Here is a 24,730-nt window from a genome sequence, read left to right as displayed (position 1 = left end):
GAGAGAGAGAGAGAGAGAGAGAGAGAGAGAGAGAGAGAGAGAGAGAGAGAAGCCTGGCTGAGTGAGCTGGTGCCTCCTGGTGGTGAACCCTAACCACTCAACACCCATAACAATCTTCAACAATCAGATTAAGAATATAATTTATTCATGATTTCTTGATATGAAATTTGAAATGAAAGCCTAAACATTCACAGTTTTTTTCATTCGACTTTTGTAATTTATCATGGCTGCAGAAACCAAAGCAGTGAATTATTTCTTACTTCAACAAGAAGGGAAGTCTCCTACAATTGAATTTTAAGTTCAGAAACAAACAAAAAAAACAGCTCTGAAAAAACTTTAAAAACTCTCAAAGGAACAGCATGATGTCAACTAAACACTCTCAAAGGTAACAGCATGACGTCAACTAACAACAATAAACACAAAAACCCTTTCCCAGCTATTCTAGCTAGCATTCTAAAATTCATTCCTAGCTAGGTAAAATACTGTCGCTCCTAACATCTCAGTAATCATAAAACTTTGGCAGCAGATGCAGAACACATTTACAGTACACAAATGTTCAAGAACTCTCCGCTCGTAGGGCCCAGAAAGTTCTAGAACAGACACTCTTCTCTAAAGGTTCCAAAAAGTGTTTTAGAACCTCCAGACACAGTTGAGGGTTCCCAAGGCACCCTGCTTGAACATTCCTTGTCGGGTCTCCTGTGCAGGGTTATTTTCAATAGTGCAAATCAAGGTTGTAAACAACATTCACACAGCAACAGTAGCAACACTGATTAAGTGATGATCCCCCCCCGTGACCCTGTGGACCTCATCTCAGTCTGTCCTTTCTCCCTCCCCTCAGCCCAGAGGCAGGGCAGGAAGGAGAGGGAGATGGGGGGATGGTGGAGAGGAGAAGCAGGCTAGGACCAGCTGATGGTGAAGTTCTGACTGAGGTTCAGACCCAGATCTGATACTGTCAACACCTAGAGACAAAGAGAGAGACAAAGAGAGGTAGAGGGTTAGGAGGAGTGAGAGAGAGGTAGAGGGTTAGGAGGAGAGAGAGAAACAGAAACAGGTTACCAGGTGAATAAAAGGTAATAAACTGTTTGACCGCCTGACCCCGGCCTCACCTGATTGGCTCGGTAGGAGAAGGCTGCGTCCTGGGAGTTGACAGTGACCCGGGTAGGCTTGGACCTCACCCCGTAGAAGGAGGTCATCTCTATGGTGATGTAGGTGGCCTCCTCGTGGCTGTTGACCACCTGTGATGTCATCGTGTTCTAGAACACAAAAAGGGAGGATGGGGTGTGTGTGTGTGTGTGTACCTGGTCCACAGTGAACAGAATGAGGGCGTGCTGGCTGTGTGTGTGTACCTGGTCCACAGTGAACAGAATGAGGGCGTACTGGCTGTGTGTGTGTGTGTGTACCTGGTCCACAGTGAACAGAATGAGGGCGTACTGGCTGTGTGTGTGTGTGTGTGTGTACCTGGTCCACAGTGAACAGAATGAGGGCGTGCTGGCTGTGTGTGTGTACCTGGTCCACAGTGAACAGAATGAGGGCGTACTGGCTGTGTGTGTGTGTGTGTACCTGGTCCACAGTGAACAGAATGAGGGCGTACTGGCTGTGTGTGTGTGTGTGTGTGTACCTGGTCCACAGTGAACAGAATGAGGGCGTGCTGGCTGTGTGTGTGTACCTGGTCCACAGTGAACAGAATGAGGGCGTACTGGCTGTGTGTGTGTGTGTGTACCTGGTCCACAGTGAACAGAATGAGGGCGTACTGGCTGTGTGTGTGTGTGTACCTGGTCCACAGTGAACAGAATGAGGACGTACTGGCTGTGTGTGTGTGTGTGTACCTGGTCCACAGTGAACAGAATGAGGACGTACTGGCTGTGTGTGTGTACCTGGTCCACAGTGAACAGAATGAGGGCGTACTGGCTGTGTGTGTGTGTGTACCTGGTCCACAGTGAACAGAATGAGGACGTACTGGCTGTGTGTGTGTGTGTGTACCTGGTCCACAGTGAACAGAATGAGGACGTACTGGCTGTGTGTGTGTGTGTACCTGGTCCACAGTGAACAGAATGAGGGCGTACTGGCTGTGTGTGTGTGTGTGTACCTGGTCCACAGTGAACAGAATGAGGGCGTACTGGCTGTGTGTGTGTGTGTGTACCTGGTCCACAGTGAACAGAATGAGGGCGTACTGGCTGTGTGTGTGTGTGTGTACCTGGTCCACAGTGAACAGAATGAGGACGTACTGGCTGTGTGTGTGTACCTGGTCCACAGTGAACAGAATGAGGACGTACTGGCTGTGTGTGTGTGTGTGTACCTGGTCCACAGTGAACAGAATGAGGGCGTACTGGCTGTGTGTGTGTGTGTGTACCTGGTCCACAGTGAACAGAATGAGGACGTACTGGCTGTGTGTGTGTGTGTGTACCTGGTCCACAGTGAACAGAATGAGGACGTACTGGCTGTGTGTGTGTGTACCTGGTCCACAGTGAACAGAATGAGGACGTACTGGCTGTGTGTGTGTACCTGGTCCACAGTGAACAGAATGAGGACGTACTGGCTGTGTGTGTGTGTGTGTACCTGGTCCACAGTGAACAGAATGAGGACGTACTGGCTGTGTGTGTGTACCTGGTCCACAGTGAACAGAATGAGGACGTACTGGCTGTGTGTGTGTACCTGGTCCACAGTGAACAGAATGAGGACGTACTGGCTGTGTGTGTGTACCTGGTCCACAGTGAACAGAATGAGGACGTACTGGCCGCTCTCCCAGGTGTCCAGACTCTCCCCGTCGTCCCAGAACAGCTCGCCCTGAGCCTGGCCATCCTCACGGAGAGAGACCAGCAGGTGCAGGGGCTGACCGCTGCTCACCCACAGCGTGCTGTTGGGCCTCTGCACACACACACACACACACACACACACACACACACACACACACAACCACTCAGGTGTCATGTGTAGAGGGGACAATATACAGGTTAGGTGTACCTGTGTGTGTGTGTGTGTACCTGTGTGTGTGTGTGTACCTGTGTGTGTGTGTGTGTGTGTGTTAGGGCTGTCAAAATTGCTCAAACATGACGTTCGAATATTCCCATAAAAAAAAACACATCTAATCGAATATATTCGAATTTCTGGTTACGCATTAGGTACGTCAATAACAGGACAAATTAATACAACGAAACACAACTACTTGTCTACAGTAGGTAGGTAGGCCTAATTTATTTAAGTTTAAACATATTTGACAAATTACCGACACAATAAGTAAATGAACTAATGGCTAAGACCGCAGACCTTGGCCTCGCTCGCACACACGCAATCTTTCTTTGTTTCTCTCTCCCGCACCGTCGCGCGCTCTGCGCATAGCGGTGTAAAATGAACGACAACAATAAACAACTGCTGAGTTCTGAGCAAGCAATTTAACGTTGCAATTCTTGTCCCAAATATGGCAAGATTCAAGTTTCACCTTGAAGTTTTACAGTATAGAACCGACATTGAACGCTCCGAGCGAGCTGTGCTGTGGTAAACATGGAGATGTAGCCTCAAGTTGCTAGTTGTTGAATGGTAAGCTAACTCTTGCTTACATAGTTTACACACTACTTTAGCTGTAGTCTCAACAACTTTACCATCAACTGACCAAAATCCGAAATATTTCCAAGCATCACTCTTTAGATTTTTGAGGGTTACAATCACTTTCTCTGCTGCGGTCAAGCTGGGTTGTGCACTTACTGCCATCTTCCACGCAAATTAACTGTCAGCAGTGACGCTGAGGCGCTCGCCCACCCGCAAAGTAGATAGACGCGCTGCAGCTGCGTCTGTTTTTTACTTTTTACATCCAAAATTATTTTTCACATTAAAAATTCGGTTTTTAACCACTATTCGAATATATATTCGAATTTAGAATATTCGTTGACAGCCCTAGTGTGTGTGTGTGTGTGTGTACCTGTGTGGGGATCACAGCTCCTGCTCTCAGGTGCAGGTTGATCTTGTCCAGAGGAGCCTGCAGCTGGATCTGCTCTCCTTTACTGACCAGCCTGTCTCCCTGAAAGAGAGGGGGGAGAGAGAGGTTACTGACCAGCCCATCTCCCCGAAAGAGAGGGGGGAGAGAGAGGTTAGTGACCAGCCTGTCTCCCTGGGGGAGGGGGGCTCTTTGTGTGTGTGTGTGTATGAGTGTGTGTATGTATGAGTGTGTGTATGAGTGTGTGAGCTCACCGTGTAGAAGTCGTACCACAGCCCCAGGGGGAAGTAGCCCTCCACAGTGCGCTGTGCGGGCTTCAGGACTGGAGTCACCAGCAGACTGCTGCCCCACAGGAACTGGCTGTCCACAGCATAGCAGCTGCTGTCCTGAGGGAACCTGACACACACACATTCAAGGTGTATTGAGTGAGAAGGTATTTTGAGATAATATTTAATTGGATTGACAGTGTGTGTGTGTGTGTGTGTGGGACTCACTCGAACAGCAGCGGGCGAGCGACGGTGTGTGCGTGTGTGTGTGCGCGGTGGAAGAGAGTGTAGAGCAGCGGGAACAGAGAGTATCTAAGCAGCAGAGCGTCCTTCATGGCTGTACGAGCCATAGGGCTGAACACTGTCGGGTCCTGGGGCTGCACACACACACACACACACAGGTACATATACACTATTCATTACACAAGTCGCTCGTGTGTGAAATGCTGTTGTGGTTTTCTGTGTGTCCAGGGTGTTGTGGTTAGTTACCTGTGTGTCCAGGGTGTTGTGGTTAGTTACCTGTGTGTCCAGGGTGTTGTGGTTAGTTACCTGTGTGTCCAGGGTGTTGTGGTTAGTTACCTGTGTGTCCAGGGTGTTGTGGTTAGTTACCTGTGTGTCCAGGGTGTTGTGGTTAGTTACCTGTGTGTCCAGGGTGTTGTGGTTAGTTACCTGTGTGTCCAGGGTGTTGTGGTTAGTTACCTGTGTGTCCAGGGTGTTGTGGTTAGTTACCTGTGTGTCCAGGGTGTTGTGGTTAGTTACCTGTGTGTCCAGGGTGTTGTGGTTAGTTACCTGTGTGTCCAGGGTGTTGTGGTTAGTTACCTGTGTGTCCAGGGTGTTGTGGTTAGTTACCTGTGTGTCCAGGGTGTTGTGGTTAGTTACCTGTGTGTCCAGGGTGTTGTGGTTAGTTACCTGTGTGTCCAGGGTGTTGTGGTTAGTTACCTGTGTATCCAGGGTGTTGTGGTTAGTTACCTGTGTATCCAGGGTGTTGTGGTTGCGTGTGAAGGGGTAGAAGGCTCCCAGCTGGGTCCAGCGGACACACAGCTCCTCGTCTGTCTGCTCCCCAAAGCCACACACGTCAGCCCCCACCAGGGGCACCCCCAGCAGGCTGAACGTCAGCATGCCTTACACACACACACACACACACATAGTGTTATTATGCATGTCTTGTGATGTGTGTGAGATAGTCTGTTTTTGATCGTTACAGTGTATTTGTTAAAGTGTGTGCTTGCGTGTGTTCCTGTGTGTGTGTGGATGAGTGTGTGTGTGAGAGAGAGAGACCTGATATGGACATGTACATGTCCTTCCAGGTGGAGCGGTTGTCTCCCAGCCAGTGCCCAGAGTACAGGCCCTGGCTGGGGAAGGTGGAGCGGGAGATGACCAGCGCTCTCTTCCCCAGGAGCCGCTGCAGAGCCCTGGGGAGGACACACACGACATCTGATCACATCATGTTGTCTGTGTGGATTTGTGTGTGTTGTAATGTGTGTGTGTGTGTGTGTGTTGTAATGTGTGTGTGTGTGTGTGTGTGTTGTAATGTGTGTGTGTGTGTGTTGTAATGTGTGTGTGTGTGTGTGTTGTAATGTGTGCGTGTGTGTACCAGGACGAGGCCTTGGCCTCCAGCAGGCCGTACAGGCTGTGTGTGTCGTAGTGGGAGGAGGTCTTCTGCAGGGACGACACACACAGAGTCTTAGCTCTCAGCAGCCCACCCAGAACTCCTGCAACACACACACACACATTATGCAGCCGTCCGCATGCTTCAGCTCTACCACATCAGGAGCGTGTGTGCTTGAGTCTCACCGGGGGTGTAGGGAGGGTCCTCCAGGTCATTTGAAGGACAGCCATTGGTTGAACCATCCAGGAAGTTGGAAGGCTCGTTCATGTCCTAGGCAGGAAGGGACATGAGCGGTCAGAGCTAAAACAGGAAGATGCTGCTGACAGACCGGTGGTGTTGTCACACTTACGATCCACAGGCCGTCAAAGGGGACTTTGTCATGGTATCTCTTCAAGTTGTCATACCACCACTCATGGGTCACATGATCAGAGAAGTCTGGATAAGCAGTCAGGCCTGGCCACACCTGAGACAGGGGGGGGCAGGTTAGATGACAGTGGAAGAAGAAAAAGATATAAGAACAATATAAAAAATCCTTACCTTCTTCCAGTGTGCGTATGAGTCAGTGTATGTGTGTGTGTGTGTGCGTCACCTTGCCGATGAGCGTGGTGCCGTCAGAGTGGTTGATGAAGACTCCTCTCTGCAGCCCCTCGTCATACGGCTTGTAGGAGCCAGCAGGCTGGGTGCTGCTGATGCCTGGGTCCTACACACGCACAAACACACACACATTCATTTAGCAGACGCTTTTATCCAAAGTGACTTCCAAGAGAGAGCTTTACAAAAGTGCATAGGTTACTGATCATAACAACAAGATCACAACAACGAGTCCCAAAACATTGCGAGTAGCAAAACATGAAGCATACATTGTGAAAAGCAAATAAGTGCCAATGGGAAGAACCATAAGAGCATGTAGTTAAACAAGTTACAATTAAACAAAATGAACCTCAAAAGTGCAAGAGTGTACCTGTAGAAAAAGCAAGCAAAAATAATAATATTATTAGAAGTTACAACTAACCAACAAGAGCAACAAGTCCCTCAGTAAGAGTCATTGTGTTCCTGGAGGAAACTAACATCAGGTCCAGCCAAGCATTCCTAAGTGCCGTTGTACTCCCTGAACAAGTATGTCTTGAGCCTTTTCTTGAAGGTGGAGACACAGTCAGTGTCTCTGATGGAGGTGGGGAGCTGGTTCCACCATTGGAGGGCCAGACAGGAGAAGAGCTTGTGTTGGGACCGGGCAGTCTGGAGCGGTGGGACCACCAGACGGTTGTCAGAAGAAGACCGTAGGTGGCCGGTGGGGATGTAAGGCTGCAGGAGAGACTTGATGTAGTTGTTCACCGCTCGGAAGGTTAGTACCAGAGTCTTGATGGGAAGCCAGTGGAGGGAGATGAGGAGCGGGGAACATGGGAGCGTCTGGGTAGATTGTAGACCAGGCGGGCCGCTGTGTTCTGAATCCTCTGCAGAGGGCGGGTTGCGCATGCTGGGAGACCGGCGAGCAGCGAGTTGCAGTAATCCAACTTGGAGAGGACAAGTGCTTGGACAAGCAGCTGCCGTATATACACAGGTACATACACACACACCCTCAGGTACATATCCACCCTCAGGTAAACAAACAAGCCCTCCTACCAGGATCATGACGTAGTGCTGGTTGTGAGCGTGCATGTCCTTCACCAGATCAGGCAGAGAGGAAAAGGTCACCGGGTCAAAGGTGAAATCCAGAAAACGATCCATGTAGTCTATATCATTCCACTGGGCGTCCTACACACACACACACACACCTTAGACCAGACCTGTAGCCTACAGCAGTATGCACGGTACACATACACACACTCAGTGGACATTACCTGGGGTATCCCATAATTTCGCATGCTCTTGACGACGTCCCAGGTGGCGTTGCTGGAGCCGTAACCCCAGCGACAGAGATGGTAACCTAGCGCCCAGTAGACAGGCATGGCAGGGTGGCCTGACCGAGAGAGAGAGACAGAGAGAGAGAGAGAGAGAGAGAGACAGAGAGACAGAGAGACAGAGAGAGAGAGAGAGAGAGAGAGAGAGAGAGAGAGAGAGAGAGAAGGAATAAATGGGAGTTCCTTGGTGTGTAAGTTCAGACACAATGGGTTTGTTTGCCCCTCCAGTGGACTGACCAACAACCTCCAGGTACTGCCCAATCACAGAGCCAGGCTCTGGACCCAGGAAGACATAGAAGTCCAGGATCCCACCAATGGTACGCCAGGTTACAGCAGGGGCGGGCTGTAGGACGACATCTGCCAATAGAAACAACTGTCATGAACACCAGGTGGGTTGAGATACTACAGGAATCAATGGAATTGGGAGTATGGGCCAGGAGGTAGGGGGAGGGGCTAGGAGGTAAGGGGAGGGTCTAGGAGGTAAGGGGAGGGTCTAGGAGGTAGGGGGAGGGGCTAGGAGGTACAGGGAGGGGCTAGGAGGTAAGGGGAGGGTCTAGGAGGTAGGGGGAGTGGCTAGGAGGAAGGGGGAGGGGCTAGGAGGTACGGAAAGTGGCTAGGAGGTAAGGGGAGGGGCTAGGAGGTAGGGGGAGTGGTTAGGAGGTAAGGGGAGGGGCTAGGAGGTAAGGGGAGGGGCTAGGAGGTGGACAGACCCATGGCGTTGCTGTTGAGCAGGAAGAACCCATGGGATGCCCCGCCCTCTTCCATGGCTAGGTAGAAGGGGTGGGCGCCATACAGGTTGGTAAACTCCTGGACACAGAAAGAGTGTTAGCAGCATTAGCACCTAAGCATTGGCATGCCATTAGCTTCAGCTATGTTAAATACGATAGCTAATTATCCTTTAGCATGCTAGCCATTAGCACATTACATTATGTTAGCCGCTAGCCTACCGTGGGCGGGACGTCGCGGGCCCACATGGTGAGCGTGTTCCAGTGGACGTTGTGCAGGAAGGAAGAGCGGTGCTCCCCCAGGCCATACACGTAGGGGCTGGCCAGCGGGGAGGAGAACTGGAGGAACTGGTCGGCATAGAACAGAGGAGCCACCGTGGTGTTGAGGCTGGGGGGAGAGGGGGAGGAGTAGGAGGGGGAGGAGGGGGGAGGAGTAGGAGGGGGGAGGGGGAGGAGTTGGATGGGGGAGGAGTAAGGGGGGAGGGGGAGTAGTAGGAGGGGAGGGGGAGGAGGGGGGAAGGGGGAAGAGTAGTAGGGAGAGTAGGAGGGGGGAGGAGGGGGGAGGAGTAGGAGGGGGGAGGGGGAGGAGTCGGGGGGGGGAGGAGGGGTAGAAGGGGGGAGGGGGAGGAGTAGGAGGGGGGAGTAGGAGGAGGAGTAGGAGGAGGAGTAGGAGTAGGAGGGGGGAGGGGGAGGAGTAGGAGGGGGGAGTAGGAGGAGGAGTAGGAGGAAGGGGAGAGAGGAGAAGAGGGGGAGAGGAGAGAGAAAAAAGGAAGAGTGTAATCTTTACTGTTATGAGATCTGGAGCATTCTGGAGGGTTCTGGAGGGTTCTGGAGGGTTCTGATGCATGTCTTACAGCACAGCTCCTGTAGCCGTCCTCTTCACGATGATGCCAAATGGGTCCTTGGACAGCTCCACACTGTAGGCGGGACTTCCTGCCTTCTCAGTGGCATTGGGGACTGTGATTGGCACCTCATACCGCAAATTAGACGGGTCCGTGATCTACACAGACAAGCAGGGGTGTGTGAGTGGAGCATGAGGAGCAAGTATGTCACTGTCAGTATGTGAGTGTGTGTCATGTATGTGTGTGTGATGTGTGTCTGTCATGTATGTATGTGTGTGTGTGTGATGTATGTGTGATGTGTGTAGGTGTGTCTGTCATGTATGTGTGTGTGTTTTGTATGTATGTGTGTGTGTGTGTGTGTGTCATGTGTGTGTGTGTGTGTCCAGATGGCCCCTCACCCTGACCCTCAGCCTGGTGTCGGTCTCGTGTCTGATGTCCAGCTGCAGAGAGAGGATGTCTCCAGGGTAGTACGTCCTCACCTCCCTCTCCAGCCTCCCGCTCTGGCCCCCCCGCGACGCCTGCAGCGCCTCCAGCCGGTAGGAGGGGAAGCCTGGGGGGTAGAAGCACCAGGGGACACCCTGGCTCCTGGAGGAGGAGGCAGGGGGGGAGGAGGAGGAGATGAAGCAGCAGTTCCTAGCCTCACACATCTCCCTGGTCACCACCACTCCCCTCTCCGGGTAGCAGTCAAACCTCCAGGCCTCTGAGACGGCGGAGCAGGCCTGGGGCTCGGGTACGGAGGCTCCCCCAGCCGGGGCTGCTCTCCCTGGGGAGGGTGCAGGCGGCGGGGGCCGGTGGGGAAAACCGCTGGAGGGGGAGTGGAGCCAGAAAATGGTGGCAAGGAGCCAGGCTGCGCTGAGGAGCAGGAGGAGCAGACCCAGAGAAAGAAGGGTGGTGGAGGAGGAGCAGGACAGCCTTCTGGGGAGGAGAGGCTCTTCTGGAACCTCCTGCACAAGTAGACCACACACACACGCACACGATCCACTTCTATTCTAGTTAAACAATACTTTTTAGCATGACAAACTGGAGTAGATTTATAGATGACCAATCAAAGAGAGTGCCGGATCTCACCTCCACCACCTCCTGCTCGGAGGTCGGTTCCTCGGACAAAGCAGTGCTAGTAAACTGGACGTCCTCGGGGGTCAGACGCTTGTACGACACCATCCTCACTGCGCGTCGGGTCGTAGACGGGGGCTAAACGTATCCCTAACGGGTGACACGAAAATTATGTAACTATCATTAGCTAACTAAGGTTAATACATTTAAGTTTAGCTGGATGAGTTATTAAAGTAGGTAACTGGCTACCATTTGCCACAATGAGTTATTAAAGTTACTGGCTACCAAGTCCGAACTAGCCAATTACCGTTAACCCTTGACCTTCTGCACAAAGACAACAGTCGTCGGTAGATAGATCCACTAATCTACTGATAGCACGATATCGGTTCAATAACAGAATTCCTGGTCGACGTAATCACTAAGCTAGCTCGAAACAAACTTTTGTCTTTTGAAAGGTCGCTGTAGTTTTAATAATAACTGCTTTATAGCCCTCAAATGTTGCAAGTTAGCTTGACGCTATCCTGGCTAGCAAGGTGAGCTACATTATGTAGTACATCTGTGAACTTTGCTCTTTGGAACCGCCAGGCTGAGAACCTCGAGATTTTAACACGAACTCTACGTAATCGTATAATGTTGGCAAGAGCAATGTGGTAGGCAAATGTGCTTACTTCAATAAACTTCTTTCACAAGCTGTGATCGTGCTGTTTCAGCAGAAGTGTGGACAGATAGCGGTGCTCCGAGGACAGATCGGCTGGAAGTTGTCTCTGGAGAAGTGTTTTCGTTCTCTTCTTCGTTGATATTATGGCAATACAACCAACGTCAAGGAAGTGCATCATTGCCACCTACTGTTCGGGAGTGTGAGAGGAGGTTGGAACGGATAATTTACTTTACACCCAGATACTCCTACCAAGATTGCTCCATATCTTGACTATCGGTATCAGAGATGTTATTGCTGCTCTATATTTAAATAACAAAGATGCTATATGTCAGCCAGTTTCAAAATAGTGCGAATAAGCCCATCTTTAACATTAGTTAAGTTATGGATACTTTGGATACTAGTTGGGTACTTTTATTTTGAAAAACTACGCTTAAAGTCTTTTGGGGTACTTCCGAGTTGTAGACTGGGATGACTGATACCGTAGTAGATTCGATGTAACTTGCAGAAAAGTAGGACATAAAACGACGTGCAGGAAGCGGGAGTGGGACACAATTAGAAAGTCTACCAGTTTAACAATGTCGGAAATAAATTTGTTTAGAGAATTTCTCTTAGAGCGACTAGCAATGGAAGCTTTAGAGATTTTCGGAGCCGTTGAAAAGACGTTTACCGAGTACCAGTACGATGAAAGCGTACGACTGCCACGGTTGGACGTTAAACCTGAGATCGATCAACATCTAACAGGTTTTGTATTTAATAAATATTTATTGAAACTGTTGTCAATGTCAGTGAGGAGTACAATATATGTTGCCCTATTTCACATTATCCCCTCTGTAACTAGCTAGAAAAGAGCAGACATCTTCATATTATCTCAGGTTGTTCTTCAATTCTATACACTTTACCTAGATTCTTTCGTTTAGTCTTTGTTTCAGTGATGTAAAACTCCGTACATTATGTTTTATCCCATCCTAACCTTTCTGAATGTATGGTCCCAACCTAAACCACCTGAATGTATGATCCCATCCTAACCCACCTGAATGCATTATCCCATCCTAACCCATCTGACATCATCGACCAAAGATACGTTTTCACCAGTTTTAGTGCAGAACATTTCAGTCCACAAGTATCACTACTAACAGCGATTGAAAAAGCTATTTTGGACATTTTAAAGAGTTAATAATAATGTTCTATGAATAAAGCCAGCTTCTCTATGGTAGCTTTCCTGGGTTTGTCTTCATGACTGGCTGCACTGGTGGAAGAAAACTAAACAATTAAAACGTCTATTTGGGTCTTGCCTCTTCTTCCCCCAGATGTGCAGCAGCTCTCTCTCCTGGAGCCCCCACAGGTTAAAGAGGAACAGGAGCTGTGGACCAGTCAGGAGGAAGAGCAGCTCCAAGGACTGAAGTCTGAAACTACAGACTCCATCTTCACCCAGGAGTTTTCAAAAGACAGAATGTCAAAACTACACTTGGTTCTCCGTGAGAAACTAACAACAGCAGGTTTAGAGATTTTCATCAAAGTGAAAAAGAAATTTGCTGAGTACGAAGAAGAAATTATACAACTGCAACGGTTATTGGACGTTGTTACTCAACCCGAGGTCAAGCTACACAGAATAGGTTTGATGTTCAAAACGTTATTATAATCGTCTGTGTCTAGAACCCTTACTACTTGCATATTACCTCATGATTAAGTGTCTTATGTCTTAAGTATTTATATCGCTAGTTTACTAGCTAACGTTCTCCTTCAGATGTGGGTCCCAGACCTCACCCTGCTCCTCCAGGCTGACAGTCAGACCAATAACAAGCCCCTACACATTGTCTCGATGTTAAGGAACACAGAAATATACCAAAGGGTCATAAGCAGCTTTGGGTTTTCTCTGGTTATATAAATACAGCCTGGAGTTATTATGAATACTTGTTTGTTTGCTAATGTATAGAAGCAAATCGGTGACAATGTTTTGAATTTTAAAAGGCATTGAATATTTAACCTTTTAGATGCGCGAGTTCTAAATATTTCTGACGATCCCCACAGCGTAAATTATTTTTCCGAAACAGGAGTAAGCTAGCTTTAGTTAGCTTCTGGGCTAACTTACCTAGCCCAATACTCGCAGCAATGCTATTACCATGCTAGTGTTACTTGTTAGCCTTCTCATTAGTACATTTTGAAGCCATACTAAACCGTTTGTCGCATTAGTTTTTGTCTATCGGAAAATATTCAATTGTAATGTTCGAAATCGCATATATGCGACGTTACGCTGTGAGACCCGCATTCGAACGATCACATATGTGCAACGCTATTTCTTAACGGGTCAATATTCAAATGTAAACACCACCGAATTTGTTTGTTTTAAATGCACCTCTTTAAATTTTAAATATAAATTCATTTCAACATTAAAAAAAATCTGATCCCAAAATTCAAGGTTCATAAAATCTGGTGGAACAAAATTTAGGCTGCTCAAATTCTAATGCTGAAAAAAAAAAAAATGTAATTTGAACCCAAATTTTTTAAAATTAAATATTCTGATAACAAGATCTGGGATACCCAGGGGTTTTTTCTTTCTTTTGGCTAAATTATTAGATTTGTTAGCATTTTTGGCATCTGAATTTTACTGGTCTAAATTGAGCTGGGATACCAAGGTATTGCTTTCCTCAGCCCCGACCGCTCTCCTCAGACCCCAGGCTGTGATTGGATGACGGATCTGCATGTATGACTACCTGCAGCTACACCTGGATGAGAGGGGCCCTAGGAGAAAAAAATATTGCAAGATCCGGGCTACCCAGATATGTTTTATTTATTTCACCATTCAAATTTGAGCAGCCTGAATTTTGTTCTATTTACATTTCTGAAACTTGAATTTTTATTTTTTTATTTTGGGGATCTGAAATTTACTGTTCGAATTTGAGCAACTTGATTTTCTGAATCAGATGGATCAGACTTTTCCATTTTTTAGGAGGTTAATTAAAAACCAACAAATTTGGTGGTGTTTAAATTTCAATATTAAGTATTCGATGCCTTTTAAAATTCGAAACGTTATGTCACTGATTTGCTTCCATACTAATGTTTTTACACCAAACTTTTTACACCAAGAATAATGGGCCTCATTCTCGAACATTATCTGAAGTTTCTTCTGAATTGTTTCTTACGGGCTTCGGAAAAACAACCTAAGAAAAAGACATCTGCCAAATTCATGAACGCTTGAAAATGTGTTCCTACACAGCAGAAGATTTCTGAGCTGTGCTCCCCGGGAAGAGTTTTCTTAAGTTGAAAGCGTGTCCTCGTGCTTCTGAATTTGCATACATACACGCCCCGACAGCTCCTTATAAGGGCACGCAACAGCAGTGACGTGTGCAGTCAGAATCAACACAATTAGGAAAGCAACAGGAACGCAATTTATGTCCAAACGAAAAGCGGTGCATCAGTGAGAACATCATACCAGTAAGATGAGCAGTGGATTTGTTCTCCACTGGATCTAACAGTGTGCACACTAAGCAAGGTTAATTATTATAATTATTTAAATCCGAGGATATCTGTTATGGCAAGCCGTTTTATCATTTACGTAACCAATGAATTCTTGATATTCAAAATGCAATTCTTGATATCAACAATTCGAATTTTGGATATCAACAATTCGAATTTTGGATATCAACAATTCATTGGTTAAATGATAAAACGGCTTGCCATAGTCTGTAGAGTTCATGTGAACGCAATCACCAACAATTTCTCATAACTTCATTAACACTTCAAACACGCAGAGTTTTCTTAAATGCGATTCCTTTGATCCTTGTGGGTTTTTTAAGGAATCGCATTTGAGACAAGTCTGGCTTCTGAAAGTCTTCTGAAGTTCAGAACAAATCCCAGATGAGAAAACTTTCATGAATGCCAAATGTTTTCCTAAATCCAATTCAGAAGACATTTCTTCTTAACTGCGTTCGAGAATGAGGCCCATTGAACCTGGACACATCTAACGGCTGTCTCTTCTGTCCCCAGATGTGCAGCAGCTCTCTCTCCTGGAGCCCCCACAGATTAAAGAGGAACAGGAGCTGTGGACCAGTCAGGAGGAAGAGCAGCTCCAAGGACTGCAGTCTGAAACCACAGACTCCCTATACACTTCTTCCAGTGTGGAACATGATTCTGATCTGGAGGGCTCCTCTGAATGTTCACATCTTTTCCAGACTGTTACAGTGGAGAACAGAGAAGGAGACTCTCTACCCACCAACACAACTGAGGAGCAAATCAAAGCAGAGCCTCATGTACAAGACTCTGCAGCACCAGAACCAGACAGTGACTCTCAGCCCCTCTCTGTTGTCGCTCCAGACTGTCCTGCAGCTCTGAGTTTGGAGGAAGAGGAACATGGAAGAGTGCTGCTTTTACAGAACAGAACACAAAACAATGAGGCTCTTCCAGGGGACAATAGATCACAGGGAAGTCACACAGAGAAACCTCATCAGTGTCAACAATGTAAGAGACGATTTCCTGACAAAAGTGCTCTTCTTAAACACATGAGAACACACTCAGGGGAGAAGCCATATCAGTGTCAGGAGTGCAGTAAGACCCTTACCAGTAAACACGCTTGGCGTGCCCATATGAGGACACACACAGGGGAGAAACCATATCAGTGTCAGGAATGTAGTAAGATGTTTCGCACTAAAACCCAAATACTTGTCCACATGAGGACACACACATGTGAGAGACCGTATCAGTGTCAGGAATGTAGTAGGAGCTTGAGTAGTAAGCAAAATTTAATTCGCCATTTGAAAACACACACAGGGGAGAGACCATATCAGTGTCAGGAATGTAATAAGAGCTTTATCTCAAAACACAATTTACTCGCCCATTTGAAGGCACACACGTCTGAAAAACCATATCAGTGTCAGGAATGTAGTAAGAACTATAGCAGTAAACACACTCTGCTAGTCCATATGTGGACACACACAGGGGAGAGACCATATCAGTGTGAAGAATGTAGTAAGAACTTTAGCAGTAAACGAACTTTACTTGCCCATATGGCAATACACACATGTGAGAAACCATATCAGTGTCAGGAATGTAGTGAGGGATTTAGAAGTAAACACACGCTGCTAGTCCATATGTGGACACACACAGGAGAGAGACCACATCAGTGTCAGGAATGTAGTAAGTTGTTTAACAGTAAACAAAGTTTATCTGTCCACATGAGAACACACACAGGGGAGAGACCGTATCAGTGTCAGGAATGTAGTAAGAGATTTAGCTACAAACGTGTTCTCATTAGGCACATGACAACACACACACAACGTTGACATTTTTCCATAAAACAAAGAAAATGTTGGGGTAAAGGGTGCTGCTGAATTGATGTTGTGTAAACCTAGGGTGTAGGACCTAAACCAACCTTCACTTAAACCTAGGGGTGTAGGCCCGTGGAGTGATTTGTAAGTTAAGAGTAGAAAAGGGAAGCTTTGTGATGGATGTAGTGACATTAATTTCATGAAACACATCAAAACTTGTTATTTCATATAGATGGCATATTTATTCCAGTGCTGGAATATTTTCAATTAAGTTGTTGTCAAAATCAGACGTCCCGTGGAAGGTAGCACTAAAAGTAGGAGGCAGAATATCTTTCAACAGCTCAAGGCAGCTCGATGGTTTATTTCAGCAAGGCAGATGTGCGTTCACAAACACATACAGGAAAAGACTTGATGCCCAAACATTCACGTTTTATAGACTAAATGAGAATAATCCCCCCGCCCTGTAAAATACAATGACAGCATCATATCGGAAAGTTTTAGTCTCTCCCTTAACCCCAGTTTCCTCACACCCCACCCTGCGTGCACATTGTTTTGGCTGGTAAGGTTGTTGATAAACTTCTCTACAGCTGAACAGCCCATCTTCTACTAACTACCCCTCTGATGTCCCAGGCTAATGTCCTTGACGTTCACTGTTGGATGACAACAGCTGATTTCATTCAGGATACAAATTCCTTTCCCATACTAAGTTTGCCAAACCAATTACTTTCTACTGTTCTGGTTAAATCCAGTTGAGGGTGGGGTTTATTAACTGCGTAGATAGTAGTCAGCCATTTTAGGCCCCCCAGTCTGACCTGGTGTAACCATCCCTGTTTGCCTAGCTGTCCCACAATCAATTTCCCACGACAAAGTGTTGAATAATAGAGTTTGTAGTAAAGATAGTCTGTATTACAGTTGTCTTTATTTTGAACATTAAAGATTTTACTAGAACTTTCTTTCATATTAGCCAAGTTGTTTCTTACTTCATTAATACAAATTATTTATTGTAGTCCCTGTAGATGAAAAGCATACCCATCTAGAACAGATATCTATTCTAACAGACTGATCACCGTCTGAAAATAGAGAAGTGAAAGGACAATGTGTGAATAGGGCTTTAGAACTGCTTCGTAATATAATATTGGATTCATCAAATATTGAGTTTTTCCATTGGTATTTTTTCATATGTTCTGTAGATTTCAACACAACTGACAGATTATTACTTGGTCAACATTTGGCCATAAATGTAGTTGCCTGTTGCTTGGATAACTTAAAAACGATAGCATATATATTTTTGGATGGTCTAATAATAATAATAATAAAACATAAATTGGATAACAACAGGTCAAAAAGGTGTCCTATTGTGATGGGTATGTAACAGCTGTAGCCACACTCCGTCACGACAAGTCATTCAACATGGTGGAGCCTGAGGCGAATGCAATAGTGACACAGGTAGGTTAATTACATCACGGAACATGCCAAGAAAGTTTTATAGTTAGCTACATACATGTAAGACACCTTTGCATGCATTCCAGGGTTTCTTAAGTTTCATATTTGGATTATGTGGTCGCTGCTAATGTCAACACTTATCCTACTAATATGGGAAGAAAAAGGTAGGCTAGCTGAAGGTTGACTAGGTTCAGTTTCCAATCGGAATAGCTATAAGTGGTCACAAGTTTAATGCGATCATTAAACAAACTATCTTAGTGGAGTTTGTGGGCTCAAAAGCGTAGCCTTTGTGAGCTTCGATTCGGATTTATGCGTGTTTGTCTGGTATATTGCGGCCTTTCAAAATATTCTTGTTGCAATTGACTTTACTGTAAATGTAGCGAAACACTGTGGCAATGCATACAGAGAACTTTTAAGAGTTTATCATTTGCGGAGGATGTAGGCTATTATACAGAAATTGTTCATGGTATAATTAAGTCATAAGGGAAGTCATCTTCTCAACCAACTGCAATCGAGATTGGAGCAGGCCTCTCAACAACAGCCCATGGATCTGGACTATTTGGAGTTCATTTGTTCAAGTGAAATGACTGATAACCTCACTTAGATTTCATGGTCTTTGTTCCATGTGGCTTGATAATACCATAGCATTGCAGATATAGACAACACTTTAAACTAAACCATTTTCAAACAATCAAGGAACAGCATGTTTACCTTACCATGTCTTTCCTTTTAAGTAAATATAGCTGTAATTAAAGTTTACTTTTTTTGCTGAATTGTGCCACCCCCAACACTGATAACTTATAACAAGGGCCATCAGGCTTTTGAATGAACATTGATGTGGACATTGATACACTGTCACTTGTTGCTCTTTCAGTTACTGGTTGCATCAGCAATATTGCACTAATTGTAGGTAACACTTGTCTTAGGTTAGCTTAGGTTGTATATTAGATGTATATTAGAAGTTTAGTATACCGTTTTGTATATTAGGAGGTTTAGTTTATTTTTTGGCTTATCATAGGTGTAATCTATGTTCTGATTACTCATGTTATGTTATGCCAGGTTGTCTTGTCCTAAGAATTTTAGTGCCCAGTCTGACCCTGAGTTGTTCTGTGCATCTGACAATAAAATACTTGAACTTGAACAACAGTTGACAAAAACATTTGGTCAATCACTGAAATAACAGTACTAATCACTATAGTACTTAGTTTGTCAAAAATAATTGAACACTTTTTTATGGATGCAAAACTATTTCTGCTCCTGCAAATCGTTTTCTGCTCCTGCAAATCGTTTTCTGCGACTGCTAATCGTTTTCTGTGACTGCAAATTATTATTGACCCTAATTTAACTCCATACACATCCACCAATATCCAACAGGGAGCGCTTACACTACAAACAATGCTCTCAACAGCTACCATAAAAGAAACCACGATTTTGGTGAAATAAAATATATATAGCCTACACAAAATATTAGTAATTCCTTAAGCTTTTGTTACACTAATAGCTAACCTTGTTGTGCAGAGTATAAGTTTTACCAAAATGTCAAAACTAGATTTGTTTCGAAGATGTATCCGTGAGAGACTAACAACGGCAGCTTTGGAGATTTTCGGGGCTGTTGAACAAACGTTTGCGCAGTACAAAGAAGAAATATGTCGTTCCAAGGAGGAGAGCGCACGGCTAAAACGGTTGTTGGACTTTGTTACTCCAGCGGAGATCCAGCGACACCGAGCAGGTAGGTTGACACGAGAACGCGACTCTTTGTGTAACGAGGTAGCAACGTTCAGCAAACCCAAATTATCATGAATGTAGCCACGTGAGGAGACTGACAAGATGGTACCGCACTTTTATGGCCCTAATTTTATTGTCTCAACAATACTGAGCGAGAAATGAAAAACGTCTCTCAGTTAACATTCAGATACGTAGCTACCCCGTAATGCTATCAAATGTTAGCCGCAATACACATTGAGAAAGTTTATGAAAATACTGTCAATAGTTTTTGTTGCTTTACAACAGAGAGTATCGTGTAGCCTAATATCTCACTTTACTCCACTTAATAATAACGAGGGACAATTAGTCAGCTAAACAATGTAGCTATAGGCTAACACAAGTAATGTTAACTAGCTCTACCGATCTTTTCCATCTTGGGTCTAGGGGTTCTTTCTATTAAATTCCTGTTGCTGGTTGTCAGATTATTTGTCTATTCATTGATATTCATCCTCGTTAACATACTCGGTAACTGGAGCAGCTATTTTATTTAATTGTTTACGTTTGCTAATTGTTTGTAGCTACCTTACTAACTATGGCGCCTTAAAAATCGAAAGCCGTACCGTATCGGGAAAACACACACAAGTGACCGCTCTTTAGTTGTTTGTGTTGAGAAGTAACCAGGTAAAATAAATAGCAGAAAACAAATTTGGACATGAGAACGTTTTTGTCAGAAGCAATGTTTGGCAGGTTATGATAAATGAACATTTTCTGAAATGTGAAGGGCAACAATATCCTAGAATTTAATGGGATTCCCTTTATATGCAATGGGTTGAAATCATGGAGTTGTGCCCCACACTTATATTTCCCCAGTCTACTCTGACCGACGGTTGCAAAATTCCAGGAATTTTCATCACAACAACAGCCCTTCTTGACATCATCCAGTGTTCTCCTCACACCTGAACACATGGTTTCCATCTGCCAGACATGTAAGGCTGCATCTAACTGTTATCTTGCCTCTTATCCCCAGAAGTGCAGCAGCTTTCTCTCCCGGAGCCCCCACAGATTAAAGAGGAACAGGAGCTGTGGACCAGTCAGGAGAAAGAGCAGCTCCAAGGACTGAAGTCTGAAACTACAGATCCTAGATTTACAGAGGAGTCTAAGTTTTTAAACGTCAGAATGTCTCAATTAAATGAGATAAGAGAACTTTTTGGTGAAATACTGACAACGGCAGCTGTGAAGATGTACTGGGCCGCTGAGAAACCGTTTGCAGGATACCAGGAAGAAATCTCTCGTTCCAAGGAGGAGAACATGCAGCTCCAACGGCTGTTGGACGTTGTTACTCAACCTGAGATCAAGCTACAGCGAATAGGTCTGATATTCATACCTTCATGTCTTTCTCTGCTGTGTGTTTAGGGGGGAGGGGGACATGACAAAGCTCATTTGGGTGTTACACTGAGCTGAGATCTGGAGCCCGGTCTCCGTACGTCGCTAACTCAGTTAGCTGGATTTGATTGTTGACGATTTATCATGATCTTCGATTGTTCGGTTCTTCAAAGCTCATCCTGGACTTGCTGTCATAGCAACAGGTCCGCAAGCTTAAACCTGCTCGGGAGCAGGTTTATTTGATGTAAACAAGATTTGATTAAGGCTTTATAAGTAGAGGCAATACAGGAAGTCTGTCACAGCAATGTCTTGTCCGTTTTAATGACAACCACCTATTGCAAAAGGTGCCAAAATAATTAGCAGAATGTAATATTAATTGCACATTGTGTGATAGATAGATCCAAGTAGCACAGCGGGACAGGCTACTATACTTTTTGAGAGATAACCTATCCGTTTTCTCGTGAGGGTGTCATATACATCATTAATTTGTTGGAATCACATTAAATTACTATATGACATTAGATGATAAACAAAGTAATTATGAAAATAAGAAATCCAAAGACAAATAGGCCTAGCCTACTGTAATAAGCGATAAAACATCTAACACAGTCACTACATTTAATTAGTCTGCTACTTTTTGCAAGCCCTCCTGCATGTTGCAGACTTTGAGGTGTTCCCTGCCATTTGGTTAAATCTTCCCATTAGGAGTATCCTTCGAGCAAGCTCTTGCTCGGTTTGGCTCCCTGGCAGAAAACACGGGGTGCTCTTTTTGGCCATGATGAACAACTATAGACTTATGTGAGCAGCCAATAGCAGCGTTGAGGTTCCTACTATTCATACATACCCCCTTTTAGACCAACGCATAACTCAATCCAGCTATACGACATTTACATGTATTCATTTAGCAGATGCTTTTATCCAAAGGGACTTCCAAGAGAAAGCTTTACAAAGTGCCTAGGTCACTGATCATAACAACAAGATTGCGGGTACCCAAAACATGAAGCATATATTTTGGACAACCAAAAATAAGTGCCAAAGGGAAAAACCATGTAGTTAAGCAAGTTACAATTAAACAACCTGAATCGCTATAAGTGCAAGTGTACAAGCAACAGTAAAAAATAGGAAAATAAAGTATTTTGCAGCGAGTACAACAGTTTAAATCAGTTACCACTAACCAACAAGCCATTGTGATCCTTGAGGAAACTAGCATTGGGTCCAGCATACCATTCCTAGTACTCCCGGTTGTACTAATCATAAACAACAAGGGTGTTGGAAGAACCGAATTAGCCAGATCGTGATTAGCATGATGATGACATCTTGGATGTGTCATTTGATCTCTGATGTAATAAGTGACGTACGGAGAACGGGCCCCAGGGTAGACATGGCTCATGACAGGATGTAGACTAACCCTGTAAACACAGACTGCTCCTTGACTAACCCTGTAAATACAGACTGTTCCCTGACTAACCCTGTAAACACAGACTACTCCTTGACTAACCCTGTAAATACAGACTGTTCCCTGACTAACCCTGTAAACACAGACTGTTCCCTGACTAACCCTGTAAACACAGACTGATCCTTGACTAACCCTGTAAATACAGACTGTTCCTTCACCGAAGTGGTCAGGACCCATTAGATGATGTAGGAGTTTGTTCAAAAGGATTTAGCTAAAAAAAATTGTCAAAGACGGAATATCTTTCAAAGTCAAGGTGACTTGATGGTTTATTTCAGCAATGCAGTACACGTAAGACACAAAAAGCAAACACACACATGAACGCATCTTATTATGTAGGCTGATATGAGGAATATTTCCCGCTCTGCATGATGATTTCACAATGTTCTAGAAGGTTCCTGATGTTTTTTCCCACGTTCAGCCAAGGCCAACCTGTCTGATAAAGCCAACAAGCGTGCGCACTCACGATCTCTAATACCCACTCAAAAAAAAAACGTTTCTCCTCCAACCCCACTTCACCCCTTCTACCCCGAGCCTAAGCCTCTTCTCTGGCTTCTGTTCTATGGGTTTCTCCTTCTAAACTTTGGAAGGACCCCTATTCTGCTCTCCAGACGAACATAGATATGACGTCCCTGGGGTTGAGTTAATTTGGTTCTGAGTGTTCCTAGATGTTAACCCTGAGCAAATGAACTCTTCACTGTCCTAGGGAGCCAAGCACACATAAGTCTCCTATAATGCTGACTCACCCTGGCCCCCCATTCTCCTTCTCCTCTATTTTCCTCTGGCACCATATCTGCTGTTGTCCTTTCCTCAACCTTCCAAAAGCTGTGCTTCCACATTCCTTACTGAAACTAGTTCGAGACATGTTTCCGTTGCACAGAAACCACAGCTCAACCCTTGGCCTTTCTTCTTAGTGCCCCTGTATACCACACATGCCTGCCACCCTGCCCAATAATCAATACACCACCACAATGAGAAGTTCCTTTCCATTTTTCAAAGTGTTTGATTAGTTATGTTGGTAACTGTGAGACATGATAGGTTGCAGAATAATGAAGCGGGCCACATCTAACTGTTCTCTTCTGTTCCCCAGAAATGCAGCAGCTCTCTCTCCCGGAGCCCCCACAGATTAAAGAGGAACAGGAGCTGTGGACCAGTCAGGAGGAAGTGCAGCTCCAAGGACTGAAGTCTAAAACCACAGACTCCATTTTCACTTCTCTCAGTGTGAAACATAACTCTGATCAGCAGGGCTCCTCTGAAAGTTCACATCTTCACCAAACTGTTACAGTGGAGGACAGAGAAGGAAACTCTCTACCCAGCAACACAACTGAGGAGCAAATCAACGCAGAGCCTCATGCACAAGACTCTGCAGCACCAGAACCAGACAGGGACTCTCAGCTCCTCTCTGTTGTAGTTCCAGACTGTCCTGCAGCTCTGAGTTTGGAGGAACATGGAGAATTGATGCTTTCTGTAGAAACTATGAAAAAACAGAATAAGAACAAAAACAGAGAAGCCAGTTCTCTCCGCCTTGTTGCTTTCAGGAGAACAGGTGAGCTGCAGTCACCTGACGTGGCTCAGCCAGGGACCAGGCCTTTGGGAAGTCACACAAGGAAGAACTGCCATCAGTGTCAGGAATGTAAGAGACAATTTGCTTTAAAATGTACTCTTCTTAAACACATTAGAACACACACAGGAGAGAAACCTTTTCAGTGTCAGGAATGCAGTAAGTCGTATACCCGTAAAGATACTCTGTTTTCCCATATGAGAACACACACGGGTGAGAAACCGTATGAGTGTCAGGAATGCGGAAAGACGTTTGGCTATAAGAAAAGTCTCCTTCTCCATATGAGGATCCACACAAGCAAGTGTCCACATCTTTGTCAAGAATGTAAAAAGATATTCAGTCGCAAGGAACATCTAGTTAGACATATGAGGACTCACACAGGAGAGAAACCATATCAATGTCAAAAGTGCCAGCGATGCTTTGCTCACAAATATAATCTGGACAGTCATATGAGGACTCACACAGGAGAGAAACCATATGAGTGTAAAATATGCAATAAATTCTTCACAGAGAAGCGCAATATACTTGATCACGAAAGGATCCATGCTGGTAGGAAAGAATATCAGTGTCAGGAATGTAAAAAACGCTTCAAGGTGGAGAGATCTTTGTCAACACATATGAAGAAACATCATGGAGAGAAATCCCATCAGTGCTGAGTGTTGTTTCTATATCAGTTTTAATGACTAAATGTGTCAACAAATAGGGTTGTAGAAATGTAAATTGTAATTGTGTTCAGAGACGCCAAATCTGAAGCTATTGATGGGGTGCAGGTAATTTGATAAAGTTATGTATGCCAACACATTCACTCCTGTCAAGCTGTATTTTTAATAAAGTGTTTGAAGTCGAGCTGCTGTGTTGGTGATTACATTACATTTAGTCATTTAGCAGACGCTCTTATCCAGAGCGACTTACAGTAAGTACAGTGACATTCCCCCCGAGGCAAGTA

The 24,730-nt window shown here is 45.2% G+C and overlaps 3 protein-coding genes across 3 annotated transcripts; 2 read left to right on the top strand and 1 right to left on the bottom strand.

Annotated features, from left to right (window-relative positions):
* Positions 1–123: 123 nt before the first annotated feature.
* Positions 124–11,126, bottom strand: gaa2 (alpha glucosidase 2). The gene is made up of 21 exons (XM_084686186.1): positions 10,990–11,126; positions 10,337–10,471; positions 9,667–10,212; positions 9,281–9,426; positions 8,649–8,814; positions 8,412–8,508; positions 7,939–8,058; positions 7,642–7,760; positions 7,424–7,555; positions 6,393–6,503; positions 6,153–6,266; positions 5,989–6,073; positions 5,789–5,906; positions 5,473–5,606; positions 5,164–5,315; positions 4,423–4,571; positions 4,183–4,324; positions 3,914–4,012; positions 2,701–2,865; positions 1,107–1,253; positions 124–959 (listed from the first exon to the last, which is right to left on the bottom strand). The coding sequence occupies exons 2-21, from the start codon at positions 10,427–10,429 to the stop codon at positions 897–899; spliced, it is 2,898 nt and encodes a 965-aa protein (XP_084542312.1). The 5' UTR covers positions 10,430–10,471; positions 10,990–11,126; the 3' UTR covers positions 124–896.
* A 303-nt stretch (positions 11,127–11,429) lies between these two features.
* On the top strand, positions 11,430–17,198 carry LOC146237223 (uncharacterized). Its single transcript, XM_084686188.1, has 3 exons — positions 11,430–11,720; positions 12,287–12,592; positions 14,964–17,198. Exons 1-3 carry the CDS (start codon positions 11,555–11,557, stop codon positions 16,253–16,255), a joined length of 1,764 nt encoding a protein of 587 aa, XP_084542314.1. The 5' UTR covers positions 11,430–11,554; the 3' UTR covers positions 16,256–17,198.
* A 1,844-nt stretch (positions 17,199–19,042) lies between these two features.
* On the top strand, positions 19,043–24,630 carry LOC146237222 (uncharacterized). The gene is made up of 3 exons (XM_084686189.1): positions 19,043–19,412; positions 20,415–20,756; positions 23,314–24,630. Exons 1-3 carry the CDS (start codon positions 19,220–19,222, stop codon positions 24,438–24,440), a joined length of 1,662 nt encoding a protein of 553 aa, XP_084542315.1. The 5' UTR covers positions 19,043–19,219; the 3' UTR covers positions 24,441–24,630.
* Positions 24,631–24,730: the final 100 nt, after the last annotated feature.

This window comes from Hypomesus nipponensis, chromosome 21 (assembly GCF_054491055.1).
Source record: "Hypomesus nipponensis isolate SF chromosome 21, ASM5449105v1, whole genome shotgun sequence".
NCBI classification, from domain to species: Eukaryota; Metazoa; Chordata; class Actinopteri; order Osmeriformes; family Osmeridae; genus Hypomesus; species Hypomesus nipponensis.
Note: the sequence above shows the minus strand (reverse complement) of the source record. Positions and strands in the feature narration are given on the sequence as shown.

Coding starts and splice junctions, on each gene's coding strand:
- gaa2 (XM_084686186.1), bottom strand. CDS start 10,429: ATGGTGTCGTACAAGCGTCTGACCCCCGAGGACGTCCAGTTTACTAGC. Junction 8,815..9,280: donor ACGGCTACAGGAGCTGTGCT/GTAAGACATGCA, acceptor CTCTCCCCCCAG/CCTCAACACCACGGTGGCTC. Junction 1,254..2,700: donor TTCTGTTCACTGTGGACCAG/GTACACACACAC, acceptor TTTGTGTTCTAG/AACACGATGACATCACAGGT.
- LOC146237223 (XM_084686188.1), top strand. CDS start 11,555: ATGTCGGAAATAAATTTGTTTAGAGAATTTCTCTTAGAGCGACTAGCA. Junction 11,721..12,286: donor GATCGATCAACATCTAACAG/GTTTTGTATTTA, acceptor TTCTTCCCCCAG/ATGTGCAGCAGCTCTCTCTC. Junction 12,593..14,963: donor GGTCAAGCTACACAGAATAG/GTTTGATGTTCA, acceptor TTCTGTCCCCAG/ATGTGCAGCAGCTCTCTCTC.
- LOC146237222 (XM_084686189.1), top strand. CDS start 19,220: ATGTCAAAACTAGATTTGTTTCGAAGATGTATCCGTGAGAGACTAACA. Junction 19,413..20,414: donor GATCCAGCGACACCGAGCAG/GTAGGTTGACAC, acceptor TCTTATCCCCAG/AAGTGCAGCAGCTTTCTCTC. Junction 20,757..23,313: donor GATCAAGCTACAGCGAATAG/GTCTGATATTCA, acceptor TCTGTTCCCCAG/AAATGCAGCAGCTCTCTCTC.